The sequence below is a fragment of the Solea solea genome, chromosome 4 (assembly GCF_958295425.1).
Source record: "Solea solea chromosome 4, fSolSol10.1, whole genome shotgun sequence".
Taxonomy (NCBI): Eukaryota; Metazoa; Chordata; class Actinopteri; order Pleuronectiformes; family Soleidae; genus Solea; species Solea solea.
This window is the reverse complement of record NC_081137.1, coordinates 18,834,488-18,851,127: the sequence shown is the minus strand read 5'-3', so window position 1 is coordinate 18,851,127 and position 16,640 is coordinate 18,834,488. Positions and strand designations below refer to the sequence as shown.

Below are 16,640 nucleotides of genomic sequence, written 5' to 3'. Positions count from 1 at the left end.
GGAAAACACATTTGTACATTCAGTTCAGGCAGAAATGTTTGAATTTAACATTGGGTGAAATTTATCAATGCAATGAGAGACTGATTTGCAATATTCTATGAATGAATATTCTATTCTATGATGTAAACATTGAAGAAAATAGCACTCACTTGGTGTTTGCAGTAGTTTTTATGCACCAGCATCTACTTCTGTGACCAAACAATACACATGGAAAACTGAACTTCTATTTAGGTCCAGTTACACTGTTACAGTGTGATGTAATGCATTGGCACACAGCAGCAGGTATTTTTATGATTTTGTGTCAGTGTGACAAAAATATGGCAGCATGCAGCTGACATGTTTCCACGCTCGTTTCCTCTGGAATGAATGTATGTGTAATTGGACGATTACCCAGTGTGGAGGAAGTGTGTGTGTGTGTGTGTGTTTAAAACTCATTCAGCCACAGGCGGCTTTTAATGCTGTTCTGGACTGACTGGGCTTTGTGGAGGTTTGTGAATTATATTTATATATATGAAAATTATATATGTGTGTGTGTGTGCATTCTTAAAATTACTTTTGCCACGGATAATTATTTTCCAAAATGAGCTGTGAATGGCTTTCCCAAGGCTTTCCCGATTAATTAAACCTCAATGACCTCAGTAACTGTTCATTAAAGTTGGCTATAATTGAGTTTTTAGTTAATAGCTCCTGCACCTTAAAGAGTACAACGTCGTCTGTGTTACAGCTCCATCTAGTGGTTCATTTAAAGCAACACAGAGCTGTATAACTGAGAACTGTGCAGTTTGCGGTCAGCTTATACGATAAGGTGTATTTTTAAAGATATTTTGCAATCAGAAATATTGTAAATATTAAAGTTGCCAGGTACTTTATACCAATGTTTATTAGAAGTCACTTGAAAAGAGAAGTCATTGGCAGAACTTGATTATACATTAGTCAGTCCAGTGAGTGTTTACAAGATTATCAGTCACATAAGTGATGGATATGCTTGTTGAAATTATATTCAACAACAGAATTTGAGTGCGGGACCAAAATATAACCAAATATAACAATAAGGGGGATATCAGTAATGCTCTCGCCCTCAAGTTTCCAATATCTTTTTTAGTCAAGAAATTACATAACCTGAATCAGGAATTTCCCATGGGAGCAGGAAACTCACCAGTGTTTTGTCTTCCCCTCAAAGTTCTTCTCTCCTCTGCAAAAGCATTATTAAAGCATTCCGCCAACCAGCTATTTATCTAATATCACAAAATGTGAAAAAAGCCTGCAGTCATTTGAGTCATATTACAATAAAACGACTATTGCAACTCTTTGTCAAGTAGTCAAATGAATACATAAATGAAATGGTTACAAAATAAACACATTTATGGAGTTATTTGTATGAATGGATTGACATTTCGGATGTTGTATGGATTCATTTGCAGGTACAGGTACTGAGTATAGTTTGAGGAATATCATGAAAGTGTTGCGGTCAGTGAGGAGGAGTTGAGCGTCTGTGCACTGCACCATGTGTCACGTGGGTCCAGAACACGAAGATGATAAAGAGGGTCATCTTGGTTGACTTGTAGCTTAGTATATCGACTACTATACGTGTGTGGTACAGTATGTACAATAAATACTGTGGCGATCCTCTCTAGGGGCAAATATCCTGCGAGTAATGTGACTGATTATTCTGGTAATAATCTGATTTCCACAGAAATGAGACTTCAGTGGAGGAAGAGGATGGTCAGGGTTAAGGAGCAGGAAGAGACGGGCAAACTGCAGAGAGAGAGCGAGGGGGAGAGGGAGAGGGGAGGGGGAGTATGAGTGTATAGAGATGTGAATGTACTGTATTTGTGTCAGTGAAAGCCCGTATGCAAAGCCTCTCTCTTTGGCTCTCTCGTCTTGTTTAGTTCTCTGTCGGCTTATCTCCTTTTGTCTTAGTGCTCCAGGTCTCTGTCTTTTTTTTTTTTTGGGTCCACACAGGAATGTCTCCCATAGTAAAAAGCCCAGAATGCACCCCAGTGCTGTGCCACTGCAAACTTGTCTGCAGCAACAACACTTTGTCGTTGATGTTTGGATGCAAGGTAGGTTGCAGAGCACCACGTTTCTTTACGTCAGAGCGCGCAACGTACAGGTAGTGATGTTGGCAGTTATTCTGTTGTTTTTAAAAGGTTGCTTTTCCAGTGTTTGTTTCCCTGTGGAGTCTGAGCACTGAGTGTTATCCTGTTGTCTTGTAGCTACATGAATGTGTGATATACCTGAAAAGGTAAAGCTCTGATGGGTCTCAGATTTGTGTTAGTTTTTTTAAAAAAGCAGTGCGAAAACAACTTTGTTTTACTCCGTGATCCTTGAAGCTCTGCTAATGCTTACTGGGGCTTAATGAGGGCACAACTGATGTAATGTTTCTGCTTCCCTGTACTGTCACGCTTCATTTATCACCCTGGTGACAGGTCAGAGTTTCTCCGATGACTTAATGTACTGTAGAAGTCAAACACTCAGACAGTGAGTCTTGGATTTTTCAACTTGTCACTGTGGCCTGTTTAGATTAAACCCTTTGAAGGAAAAATGTGTTGTTATAATGAGGCCATTATAACTGACTCTTTTTTTCAATATGAATTTATGAATAAAGACAGGACAAAAAGTCAAATGACAGCACATGTTCAGGGTTAACACAGCTGGCAGCACATTCCAGATAGTGTTTTACTCTTTACTATATTAATAATTGTCACATAATAAGAATGTGTTTGTATATAGCGGATTAATTCAGTAAAACAAATTCATGGCACTGTGAATGAAGTGGAGCAAGCTTTGGACAAATGATTTCTTCAATGTGTACTGAGCGACTGAGGGATATAAAGACATCTGACCACTGGAGGAAGGATTAGAAAATGTGCATGTGAGACGGGCAGATTTATGAAATAATGTAGGTTTAATATACATGCAAAATACAGCTTTAAAACTCTGAAAGGTTCAATTCCAATACATTCATAAGGTGCATTGTAATAAAGCCTTCCATTTTCTATTTTCCTTTTGGCCCAGGAGTACTATAAATACATGTTGTTTTTTTTTACAGGTTAATCAATTAACCTGAAACGGAAACAACAAGATGAAAAATTATACGATGACACACCTGCTAATTTGATCATCCTTTGTTATTCTAGCTTGGAGGCTTTGTGCCCAGAAAAAAACATCAAACACAGCCCCTTGTCAATTGTTTTTTTTTTAACTCCTGTATCACACAGTGATTTTATTTTATTTTATGATTTATTATTTTTTAAACCAGATATATCCATATTTGGAAGAGAGGCATTGAATGAGAGTTATAGCCAGTATATGCCGTGATTTATTGATTAATTGATTGCTTAATGTGAGCATTATTTACAAAATGGACATCGTGGTGTATTGGAGAAAACCTGAAACTTGTCTTTGAGACCATAAACTTCTTTTAAATGTACACATTTATTTCATGTTTTAAGCACTTCTATATTGGCTTCACTTTGCACAGCTGTGCAGAGACTATGTCTACTTTTTTTATATGCATCACCTCAAACTGTTGAAGCTGAATTCTACATTTAAAAGTACTGCAGGAGCAAATGTCAATGTTCACTCATCATTCAAATGTACACATGCATTCAAAAAATTAGCAACAAAAACAAAAATAGACTTAATCTTATAGATTCATCTTTGCAAATTGTGCTCCAGCAGTGAAACGCTTCTCAACAGGAGTGTTAATAATACGGTGTCGCTGTGGGGTTAGCCAGGCTGTGCTATGTGCAAAGCCTAACTCGCACGCACACACATACTCACGTGTGGTGCCGTCATGCTCCAACTGAGAGGATCCCTCCTCCTCCCCTCCTCTCCGTTATCTATAGCTCTAACCGCCAGAATTATGATAAGATGTAAATGTGGGGTGGCATAGCCGAGGGCAGGTTCAGAGACTCTGTGCAGATTTAGTGTGGATTCTCCTCATGGTTGTGTGAACTGACCTCTTTCTGTGGCTTTACTCGAACACACCCTCTGTCCCTGTTCTCTGACAATGTCCTAATTTCCGACGAACAGTAGGAGCAGGAGAGCTGAACTATGTGGAAAATGTACGAGCACCTGCTCTCGCTGCTCTTCTTGCTTTTATCATGGTCGCAAAGACGATTTTGTTGTCGTCATAGTTATTCTTAGCTACTTTTAAAGTGGCTTTAGCGTCACTGTGCGTCATAGGGACTCTGGAAATAAAGCAAGGCCTTTGCCTGAAGTGCAAATTCTAAGGCAATTGAAACCAAATTTTAAAGGGATTATGCCTTTAAGCAAACTTCTTTTTGATTAGTTTATTTAATTTATGCCTATAAACCCTTGTTAATGTTTTCCCATTGATCTTTAATTTAGTTTAAGCTTCAGTTTCTTCCTTTCGACACAAACCCAGTATTTGCTCATGAGATCATGAGAGTGTTTGACACCAGCTGGAGACTTACTACTGCCATCTGGTTGAACATTATGTCTGCTGAATTATTAAATAGGCTTTTTTACTTTAGTTTTTTTTTTATGTCACCGTCATTGATATTCCCCGTGTGTCATGGTTATCAGCTTTATCTAACTGCAGGGATCTACACTGAGGTAGGAAACCATAGTTATCGCTTAACACTTGGTGTAGATCAATTGTTCTCCAACTTTTTATACCAAAAATACCTTTTTATACCCTCCCAAAGTAACACCATTATCACAGAACATGAAAATACATTGGTGTAAATAGGCCGGGCAAAGTCAGCTATATGGACTTTTCACGGATTTATTCCCAATAAGATAGTTTTGGTTTAGTGAAATTAGATTAAGACGGAGCGAGAAATAAGGTGAGAAATAATATAACCTTTTATTTATTTTTTGTTATTTCTATGGCTCCACTATGATCTCATACCCTGGTATACAGTAGAGCTCACGTACCACAGTTTGAGAACCATGGGTGTCCGTAGAGCTGCAGGTCACCATTATTTTCTCAATTATTCGAGTCATCGCTTAGTCCCTAAAATGTCAGAAAATGTTGAAAAATGTTGATCCGTGTGTCTCAAACCTGGAAATGATGGTGTTGGCAAACATCTCGTTTCTGTCCGCAAACCAAACTGATTTCTTTGTTTTATGGAGCAAAGAAACCAGCAAATATTCACATTAAAGACACTGAAAAATCAGAGAAACTGGTTTTATATCCTTTAAAAATCACTTTAATCGAATAATAATCGATTCATCGAGTAATTGTTTCAGCTTTACGTGTAGGGCATTAGGGTTATGGATGAGCCCTGACTTGGAGTTTATGGAATAAATTAAGTGAAATGCACAAAGACAAAATATAACATCACTTCCTGCTGATAGTTTCCACTGGATTACTCCTGACTTGCCATGAATTATGTACTATTTATATACAGTACACTATGGTCTGTAGTCGGTGTACAGCTGCTTTGACAGTCTTGTACAAAAAAAAAAAAAAAAACCTTCATACTTTATTTTCAATGACTCTGTGTGTGAGTGTGCAGCCGGCTGCCAGAGATGAATGAATCCTCTGGCACAGTTCTGCACTCTGGGATGCTGGCTGGCACTGACTACAGTGAGTCCATCAGTGTGCTTGCACTTGACTAACAATAATATATGAGCGAACCGATGTTTCGTAACATGTGATTACGAGATGAATCATGTATATTTGGAAGTGCTGACCGCGTGAGAAGAGTATACTGTAATATCAGACATGGTGTGCTTGTAGTTTCTATCTTGGGGTCGTCTCCGCCTCCCCTGTTTAAGTTGCTGTGCTCAGCCAAAGAGCAGCAGAAGCTGCAGACACCTGCCTCCTCCTGCCTCCTCCTGTCTCCTCCTGCCTCCTCCTGCCTCCTCCTGCCTGTAGCATCTCCCACTGCAAACAACATCTGTGTTTTGGATCTGCCACAGCACTTAAGCAGACGTGCAAACTCCTGCCGGCCACGTCATGTCCTCGTATTCAGAGCAACTGACAGCAAATGATGCATGATGATGTCCCGCGTGTGTGTGATCCTCACTTTCTGACACAGCTTCAAGGGACTGTCTTAGTTTTTATGGTTCAGGTGAGACTCTGGTGTAGGTCAGGTTTTGGATAAGGATCGGATACTAGATTGTGATAGTTCAGGTTTGGGGTTAGAGGCTGAGATAATATAGAAGAAGTGAAGATGGTATGTTTCCATAAAGCTGGGTAAGACCAAACTGAAACTCTTGTTTTAACTCTAATGCATTGTTGTTTTAAATAATGTTAGGGCTCACTAGAGGACTGCACTGCTGGGTGTGTTCACTGGCTAACTTGCTGCCAAGCTGCTTCAGATTATTTGAGTGTGAATGTAATTTACAGTACTTGTTTGTGGATTCATAATCCCACTTGTCACATAACTTTGCAGAGCTCAGATCATGTCTTGGGCGCCGTTACCCCTGAACTGTTGTGTCCTCAAGATCAATTATTTAATAATCTGGGAACACAGATGACACATTTCGATCAGGACTCAACTCTCTTCCTTTATAGGGTTGCCAAACGTTCCGTAAAATAAGGATTTGTTCCGTATTTCAAAGATAAAACACGTGTTCCATATTGAACAGATACAGAACCCACTTTATTCCATATTTTTTAATATCAAGTCGGTGCAAAACCATGACAGATTAGTCCACTAATGAAGATTGAACAATTTGTATGAGGAAAAATAAAGGGTGTAACATGTTTAAAGTGCAATATGTATACAGTATGACTGAGTTCCTTATTTTATTATCAGGAAGTTGGCAACCCTCCCTCCTTAGTCACCCTACATTTGTGTTTTTGTTTCACGTACATTCTTCAAGATCATACATGAGATAACTCAAGCATAAGAACACAGCTCGGGCAAATTCACAGAATATATATCTATTTATAGTAGCCCTGGTCGTTGATATGCAACTGGCCCAGAGCTGATGTTCCTCACATTAGAATACATCTCCGTGCATTGCTGCCTGTAGGCATCATCACAAATAACTGTTAAAATTGGTTTTCCATTTCAGAGATGCAGCTAAGCGCAATCTCTGCTTCTACGTTGTTCACTTATCACACTGAGCACCGGATAACGCCACAAACCAATATGCAACAGAGTTACAACAGTCCTTATTATCCTTATTATAACGACACTACTCAAAGAACCGTGTTCCTCCTTACCTTCAACTGAGTTCAGCAACAGGAGAAAACTATTCCACTTTGCACATGCGGCCTTCAGTTCAGTGAAACTGGAACCGAGGGCTTCAAAGGTCCAGTGTGTGAAAATAGGTGAATTCAGAATGGTGAGACTTCAGATTGTAACAAATAAAAGACTCATCCACTCATCCCTCCTTTTACCATATGTGTCAGGGAACTACAGTGACCTTTGCATTACAGAAAATGTCATTCCAGTCGGTTTTGGTGTATTCTCTGACCGGTTTGTCCAACGAGGCTGCGGCACAGAATGGCAGCCTCCATAAAGCAAGGCCCTTGACTAAAGTACATATAAAAGGCATAAGAATTAGAAGAATTTGTCATTTGTCAAACCCAATTCCCAATTTTTAAGCTATTGCACGCTTATACAAACATAGTTTAGTGTATTCCAGCTAATAAACCCTCCTATAATCTTACACACTGGACCTTTAATGCTTAAATAGATGCTCAGACACAGTGATGCCTATGGTTCCCTTGATACCATACAACTGTTCACCAAGCCAGCAATTGAATTCATTCTTAATCTATCCGTTTCTGTCATTGTGTTGCCGCTTGTCATCGTGTTTGTCCTGCATGTGCTGTTAAAATGCGTCTTGTCATGTATCATGTTCCAGTCTCAGCCTCCCGTGGATGTTCTTGCTCCCGAGTGAGTGTGTGCTGCTTGTAGGTTTTTGGATCTTGGCTGTGACTGGACGTGTACTGTATGGTACTTTTTCTTGTGTCACACACCTGCTCCTCTTGTTAGCTCTCGGTGGTCACATATGGTCCTGTTGTTCTCTCCAGAACAGGCCACCAGCAGTGCAGGGGTCGCTTCACAACGGCCAGTCCCCACCCTGCATGAACCCTGCCTTGATGAACGCTCCCTGGGTGAGAAGGGGGTAGATATTTATTTTTTTATCCACCCCATCCAAATTGCATACTGTATCATCCTGTAAATCCACCGATGTCATTATCTTGGTGCACTGTAATTGCAACTGTAAATTTAACATGTAACTCTCTGTGTTTTGATGACGAAAATGAAAATGACATATTCTGTTATTGGATCTATTGGATAATTGAGACATAGTTCTTTGTGAAAATCAACCATAATAGAGAAGAATACTATATCTGCAGAACGCAGTGGAAGGCAGAAAATTGCTCTGTGAGCCATTGCATTTCCCTGGGGACAAATTCAGTATTGGATTTAATTGAATTTGGGACTATTTTATGCTGTGAGGGATTCAAATTTCCTCTTTCCAACTGAAAAAAAACCCTCGATTGATATTATTACTACAACTTCATGACCACGAATACTGTTTTGTTACATTATAAATATGTTTGTTTACCAAATAATCTTTAATATCAGCAGCTTTACACAGCTTCTCATGTAATATAAGAACATTAAAGTCATGCTGATATTACAGGCCACAGATTGTTTTGTTTGCACGACGAAATGTGATTTAAAGTGTAAAAAGTGCATGGAATTTACGTTGAAATGAAACCTACTTTAAAAACTGAGGTTAGCAGAATTAATAGCCTTAATTTTTCTTAAATTTTTTTTTGGTGATGTTAGGAATTTGGTCACAAACATCGTTATCCTAAAAATGAACCTATTTACCTGCCATAAACTGTAGAGTTCATTCATTCAATCATTAATTCATTCATTCATTCATTCATAAGAATGCTACAAAAACCTGAACTCACAACCCTGATCAACAAAAATGATTATAGGATCAATTATTTTGATACATATTTGTTTCATAAACAGACAGAAACTCGGAAGTATTTGCACATCAAGAATATGAGAAAAAAATAGTATATGTATAATAATGTGTATATTGTATAATAATAGTATAATGTATAATGTGACAAAATAGTTTTGTCACATTATACTGTGTATATGTAACTGTCACACTTGATACACTATGATAATGCTAAATATAATATACATGTAGTCTAGTTCTGTCCAGACAACAGTAATCTCAAGCCTCTGCTTAGTTTTTCAATCAGCAGTCTGTCTTCATCCCCCTCTCTTTGTCCTTGCTCTTCTTTTTCTCTCATGTCCTCCTCCTCTTCCTCCTCCCCTTTTATCTGTCTCCTTCCCGCTCACAGCAGTACCATTACCAAGAAGACGACTCGCCGCCCCTCGACCAGGGATTCCCACGGCTTACCAATGAGGCGCGCTCTCCCGAGCTGGTGCACGTGTCTCAGAAGAACCTGTCTGAGATCGAGAATGTCCACGGCTACGTGTCCCACTCCCACATCTCTCCTCTCAAGGTCAGCACTCGCACTAAATCCTCTCCTTTCACCATAGAGACCATGATCCTCTAACCTTCATCCCAATCCAGCACCATGAACGTCTGCCAACATGGCCTCTCTCTCGTTTGCCCTTTAGCTACAGTACATTTAGGAGAAAGTTTCTTTCTGTGTTTTTATTTCCTTATTGACCTTTATATTACAAGGAAATCACACCAAGATTATAATATTTAGTACAAGTCATTTAGCATACATACTGTAACTGGTTGTAAGGAGTGTTTGTTATGTGACAGATAATTGGATAATAAGAAGAACCAGGAGGAAGACTGAATTCAGGACAGTGTGTTACTTTTTCTCAAGGTCGATCTGTCTTTTCTGCTTTTGTTTTCCACGTGAAAGCAAACACACTTCTTGGTTTCTGCTGTTCTTGCTGTGACTTTGTAGTTTTCTGAGTGTCATTGGAAGACACACTTTTTTTTCTTCCGCGTCGCTGCCTTTCTGCCGTCACTCCTTGCACACACATTGTCTGGATTCATGAAGTGCCATTGACGTGCCTCGGTCTGGACCCTGACGCCTCTGTCTCTCACCGAGGCTGAATGAACCCAGGTCAATACAATGATTGTGCTAAAGATGGAGGCTGTTTGTACGCGTTTGTGCCAGCAGAGGGCGACATTGTATGTGAGGAGAGTTTTTTTTTATTGTGAGTGCAGGTTTGTTTCAGTCAGGGCCGAATGAATCGTGTGCATATTTTCTGTGTCACTTCACAGAAGCACGGAGAAGAGAAGAATTCGTTCATGATTTTTTAACTGAAACGCAGAGTGTCACAGCAGAGCGGAGAAAAAATAAACCTTGTGCAGAATAAAGCTGTCATTGCAGGCGTATGAATTGTGACCAATCACAGATAAGAAGGTCGCTTCATTGTTTCCGTCTGCTCATTTAAGTTTTACTTAAGCTTGACTCTTCCTCGCGTCTTCATCTACTCTTCGGGAAACCTCGAGTCCTGGACTGGAAACACTATGGATTAAATAAGCCTTAAATTAAATCATATAATTTAGTTTTGGAACATTTAACCAAGCATTACACATAGAAATGTGTTTCTTTTTAAGTTAGTCTAAACTTAATTTAGAAATGTCAAGGAGGAGATTGTGAGGGAAGGAAATTAATTTTCTTTTTTTTGTTCTTTAAAGTTTAATTAATCTCGTACACAGTCACTCTGATCGCATGCGGCAAGTAAGAAGCAAAGTCTGTTTCCATTATGCATCTTTGGGTTGATTTTGTTTGAAATGATGTTGCTTAGAAAGCTTTGGATTGGAGACTTTGTTTCTGCTGATTGTTAGAGTTCTTTATTTCTCTTTGTGTTGATGCATTAATGATTGTGTGCTGCTCTAATGGAACGCCAGCAGCTCTGTCCGTTGTCATTAATCATTAGAATCTAACATTATTTTTATTTCTTTGCACATTATTAACACTCATCTATCAACATTGCAACAGTGACCTTCTATTGTTTTTGCTCTTGTGCTGTCAGTCCTTGACGGGAATATGTCTAAACATCCACCGAGTGAGAGGCTCTTCCTCATAAATAGAAATAATGCAGGAAGCCTGAGTGATCCACTCCACATCATCCTCATGCAGTCTTAACCCATTTTGAATCCTCCCCACTCCCACTCCCACTTCTTTCTCTCTCTCTTTACCCAAGTATACTGGCTAGTGATGTTGTCTCTCGTTTCTTACCTGCAGCCTGCACTGGTTACCCGTTTTGATCTTGCATACCCGAGTGTGACCACAGCAAACTACATGGCAAGTTTTATTTTATGTTATGTCATTTTTATTTGACCTCAGGGAAGGGGAAACCCTAGTCCCTTGACCGTTTTTGTTTTTTTGTGTATTCTTCACTCCTCCTTCGTTATGTCTGGGTCTCTTAAGCCCAGATGATGCTGCCTTGCTGTTGCATGGATTTTGCTTTTTGGTGTTTGGTGTCCATTCCCTGAAGAAGCAGGCTTAATTTTTTTTCAGCAGGCATTTTTGGCCTCTTTGTTTGTCATGATACTCGTACTGAGTTAAAGTTACCCCCCCATGTGTGTTCGTGAAACCTTTTGCTTGCCATCAAACCCCATGTGCTTGTCGTGGTGTCACTGTGATCTGGTGTTAACTTGTCTCGATTAATAACCCTATTATGCTGACTTAACCTACACTACACTTGAGACACATATGTGATGATGAACGCAAAGCCAATTTAACGGCGTCAATTTTCTTTTAATTGCGAGATTAGCGTTCTTTTGGCCGAGCAAACGTTGTAGGTTTTTTTTCACATGCTGTTGCAACTCTCCTCTCTTATTATTGTGCGGCTTTCACAATAAGGAATAACTCAAAATATGCAGGGTGACAGAGATATTGTCTCAATAAAAAACAAAACATTTCCACTTTTCTATGTTGATAAGAGCATTAAAATGAGAAAAAATAATGGGACATAAAGAAATCAAGGGACATTTAGAATAGATAAAAATGCGCGATTAATTGTGAGTTAACTATGACATTAATGTGATTAATCGGAATTAAATATTTGAATCTTTTGACAGCACTACTTTAAGTTTATGATAGTAATATTTAAGTGGGATATACACTTTGTAAGGTCTATTAGTATCTGCGATACATCTCTTTATCAGTATGGTCAGAATACGTTTACAAGTGATCAATTGGCCAGGGTCTTGATTAAAATGTTCCGATACAGTATTGATAGCTGGACTTTGATAGTGATTCCCGAGCGATACCGATTTTATTTGATTCATTTTTACAAAAAATGATGACGCATTACATTAAAATGATTTAGTTTTCGCTGACCCAGTTGTCTTGAGTCCAATTTCCGTCACATTTATCTTGTGGACTGCAAGTCTCGAGTCAGACACCAACACTGTCTGATATTAGTCAAACAGCATGTTGCATGCTTATCTGCTGACTGACACTGATGAGATTAACTCCTTATTTACAGAAATGTAATATCAATTGGCAACACTTTTTGATTATAAGTGATTACCTATTGATACCTAGTCGATACCAGAGAAGTATTGAAGTTTGATACCCAGCCCTAGTGATCAATAAAACAGAAGAGATCGAGGGGTCAAGTTAATGGTGCACTCCATTTGGTTAGTGTCATTTGTGCATGTGTCAGCGTTGTGTTGTTGTTGTTGTTGTGTCTGCAAGAAAGTCTAAATGGCCTGTTTGTTGTCCATATATCGTTAGATGTTGGTTGGATTTGACTGTGTATATTTTTTGAAGGTGGACATCTGGATCTTAAGTTATCAGAGTAACAAGCTGAGCAAATGTTGGCAGCAGCTCGACACACCGGGGGCGGGGGGAGGATATAAAAAATGCTGTATTTTTTTTTGCTGTGTTGTCTGGCACTTTCTCCTGTACTCTGTTTTGAAACGTGTCCTTCAGTGTTGAGCCCTCAGTATGTTAAAATATTTGAATTGTTTACACTGACAAAAAAAACGGAAGAAAGACTACATCTTATTGCTGGTTTGAGACTTTAACAATCTCTTGAAGAATCAATAATGAATACGGAGTAACCGCAAGCTCCTCTTGATTATTTTTCTTTTTTTTTGTCCCTAATTCACTAAGTAAGTAAATAGTGTGAAAATTTGCCATGCTGGACGTTTATTTTGTATTTTCCCTCAATTGAGTCTGTTGAGTCATAGAGGGCCGAGTAAACTGCGTCAACTTTGTCGTCATCTCGGCGCACGTGGTTTAGGTTGCTTGGTAACGACAGCTGCAACAGGAGTGCAGTCCCAATCCGCCTTGAATGAATGAAAAAAAAAAAACACGTACAAAAGGTATTTTGTACACTTTGAGACGCTTCATCTGGAAGAGGTGAAAATGCACACAGCAGTCACAGCAGTAAATAACTGCATTAGCGGTGAACTCAATGCAGAATGAAGCCCTCTTTCTGCTTTCGAGTGCTTCTTGTGTCTTCTTCCTGTGATGTAGTCACAGTTGGTTGTATTCCAATATGTCCAATATTTTTTTATTTGACCTTTTCTCAGGACATACATCATGAGTCACATCCCAGATTTCCTCAAGGACAGTTACAGCATGAGCTTCATTGTTTGGTTTAACTTCATAGGAAAGATTTTGAAAAACAGATCATGAAGGTGACATTTGGGGCCAAAAGTGATCAGATTTACAAATATACGGTAATGTAGAATTGAGCGTCTTTTGTCGGGGGATGTTAACGATGATTATTATTAGTTGTTTAACTGCCGTTAAGAATTGCAACCATTAAAAACCCATAAATAAATCAACTGACAGTGTCTGTTTTGTTTCACTGCATGTACATTTTTCGGACTCGACGTGCTGTGTGATTACTTTTTATGGCAGCGTAGGCCGTACATCAAACAAGTGCAAACACAGTTAGCAGCAGCAGCAGAAGTCACAGTGGACAACAGTGCAGCTATAGCCGTATTGTGACTCCTTGGGGCTGAAACAGAAGTAAAAATCTTAATCTGTGACAATTTGGAAACATCTGTGAATAAAGGGGAGGTTGTTTTTCTGTACATGGACTTACTGACTCAAACGCATGTGGTTTATTGCTATTATTGTCAAAATTGTTTGCTTCGTTAGTTGCATTAGCACAGTTATGTGAGCAATCACAAGCCTAATTTTGTGTAAATGTGTGTGTCATTGTGTGTTCTGGGGTCACAGTTTTGACTAATGCAGAGCAGGGGAAAGTGAATTTTAGCAGCAGCTTGTGTAAAATTTAGCAACTGAATATCCCTCACCTCACCCTTCCCTTTGTTTTGTCTGTTGTGGACTATTGTAAATTCATGGCTGGTCCAAAATGGCTCCTGACATTAATATAAAACCTGGCTTGCATGATTACTGCAGCGTGGCAGACGTGCATTCCCCAGAGTGAAAACTTTCATGTAAAAGGTTTTTTTAAAAGCTTGTATTGCATTTTAAGTTTTTCTCAATTTGATATCTGATCCAGTGTTTTTGACCAGTATCAGACAAATACAGAGACTTAAAGTATCGGCCCATCCCTAAAGAAAATGCACAAAATGTGCATATTTATTTGCTTTCTTTGTAACTCATCACTTTATGCCGTGCTGACCGTACAGAGGATGCACTGTTCTCGACATTTTATCGATTTAATATGTCACGGAGTAGTTGGAAAAACAAATCAATATTGAAGTTAAATATAAAATACATAGTTTTGGGAGTGGTTAGCACTCGTGCCTTTGCAGCATGACTTTTTCCCACAGTCCAAAAACCTGCAATATGGGGATTAGGTTAATCGGACGCTCTAAATTGACCGTGAGTGTGAGAGTGGATGGTTGTTTGTGGCCCTGTGATGGACTGGCGATCCGTCCACGGATTACCCCACCTTTCACCCTATGTCAGCTGGGATTGGCATCAGCGCCTCCCCTGACCCTCATGTGGAGGATAAAGCGGTAGATGATGGATGGACATATAGTTTTGAACATAGTGGCTGTTGCCTTGCAGCAAACACACCTAGGCTTCAGAACAAGGGCCTCTCTGTATGGAGTTTGCATGTTATCCTTGTGTGTGCGCATGGGTTTTCTCCAGTTTTCCCCACCCCACAAGTCCAAAATTGCCTGTAGATGTGAATGTGAGAGTGGGTGGTTGTTTGTCTCCGTTTGCCCTGCGATGGCCCTGCGACCTGTCCAGGGTCGACCCTGCCTTTCGCCCTGTGTCAGCAGGGATAAGCTCCAGTGACCCGCGACCCTCATGTGGAGGATAAAGCCGTAGACAATGGATGAATTAATGAACACATAGTTTAGCTTCTGTGGGTTTTTCAGCATTGTCACACACATTCATCTGCTTTGATAGCTATTGACTTTCTCTTGTTGTAATTTCCTGGTGGGTTGGTTCTCTCACCACGCTGTGACTACGAGTATACTTAATGTGAATTATTGGGGATGGCAAAATGAGTAAGACGAGTGTGCCGGGACAGGGAGTCCTGGTCGTGTCCAGGACTACGGTCTCTGTGCTCAGGTTTTTTTTTTTGTTTCCTCTCAGCCTCGGGACTTTTGAATGAAAAATCGCCTTAATACAGCTGGTGTAATTGTGAAGGCAGCAGGGAGGCAAGAGTTATAGTTTGTCTGTGACCTGAGGAAGTGCAAACCCCCTCCTTCACTGGCCAAATCAAGCACCACAGACTGGAGAGTGTGACTCAGCGTAGACATTATTGATTCAAAGTGCTGCATTGTTAATCGATTGCCAGCCTCTTTCCATGGTAATACCAGCTTGTAAAACCACATGCATTTCTCTGGCAGCAATTTCTTCTCCGTCAGTCAGGCAGAGGCGAGCAGGTTTGCACATTTTCTACACCGTCAGTTGAAACACCGTACATTAACGGTGCATGAGTTATGTGAGCTGAATAAAACAATTAGTGCCTTTGCATATTACCCCTTTGTGGGACTAATAAAGCGTTATCGTATCTTATTTGGAAAAAATAGTGATCCACAAGCAGCAGCAGCAGCAGCATTCGGGGCTGTAGCTGCACTGTTGCACGGTGCAATGTCAAGGCAAAGGTGCAGCCAAGAAGCCGTGCCGCTACCTAATCCATACGGGAAAACCCCAACTTGTTTTGCAGATGTGCAAAGTGCAGCCATGTCCTGTCAAAGCGATTTACTGCAGTTTCGGGGGAATCATAAATAATGTCATGTTACATTTTTAGTAGTTCTTATAAAATAATGCCTAATCTTTAATTTTTAGGTTATTTTTGTTTTTAGTGGCTATGTGAACATGGAGTCTCCTTACATGAACTCAGCCTATCTTACACATTGCCGCTTTTTTACTACTTCCTGCATCGGCCTTTGCCTTAACACTATATATAAATAGTAATCGTAAATGTAATTCATTACTTTCCACCTCTGCCTTAGCTTCACATTCATTTTGTTTCCATGCAAATTGATTTATTTTCCTGTTAATTACCTTAGTGCTTTGGTTGATGTGCGCTCTCTGCTGGTAGGAGACAGAACTGCACCGCATGCAAAGTTTCCGTTAATTTGTACATTTTGAATCGTAAAAATTCTCAACGGCAATTATTTGACTCTGTGACCGATAAACAGCACTTTTATGAAGTTTTATGGCCGGCTGTGGGTCACAGAAGTCAGAGCAACAGTTCACTCTCCTTGGAGTGAGATTGCTTTTTCTGATGCACTCCCTGTTGTCATAATTCCTCCTCTCTCGTCTTATC

At 39.7% G+C, this 16,640-nt stretch overlaps 1 protein-coding gene across 32 annotated transcripts in view; it reads left to right on the top strand.

Moving 5' to 3' along the window:
• Positions 1-16,640, top strand: part of dlg2 (discs, large homolog 2 (Drosophila)) — a 153,146-nt gene that overhangs the window by 55,456 nt on the left and 81,050 nt on the right. For 15 of the 32 annotated variants that reach the window (XM_058626678.1, XM_058626699.1, XM_058626696.1 and 12 more), the window contains 3 exons: positions 7,975-8,064; positions 9,278-9,442; positions 11,159-11,218. In XM_058626678.1, coding sequence (XP_058482661.1) covers positions 7,975-8,064; positions 9,278-9,442; positions 11,159-11,218 — 315 coding nt within the window. Of the gene's footprint in view, positions 1-1,876; positions 2,064-7,969; positions 8,065-9,277; positions 9,443-11,158; positions 11,219-16,640 lie in introns of those variants that run through there. The other 17 variants (XM_058626680.1, XM_058626679.1, XM_058626703.1 and 14 more) reach the window with 9 other exon arrangements.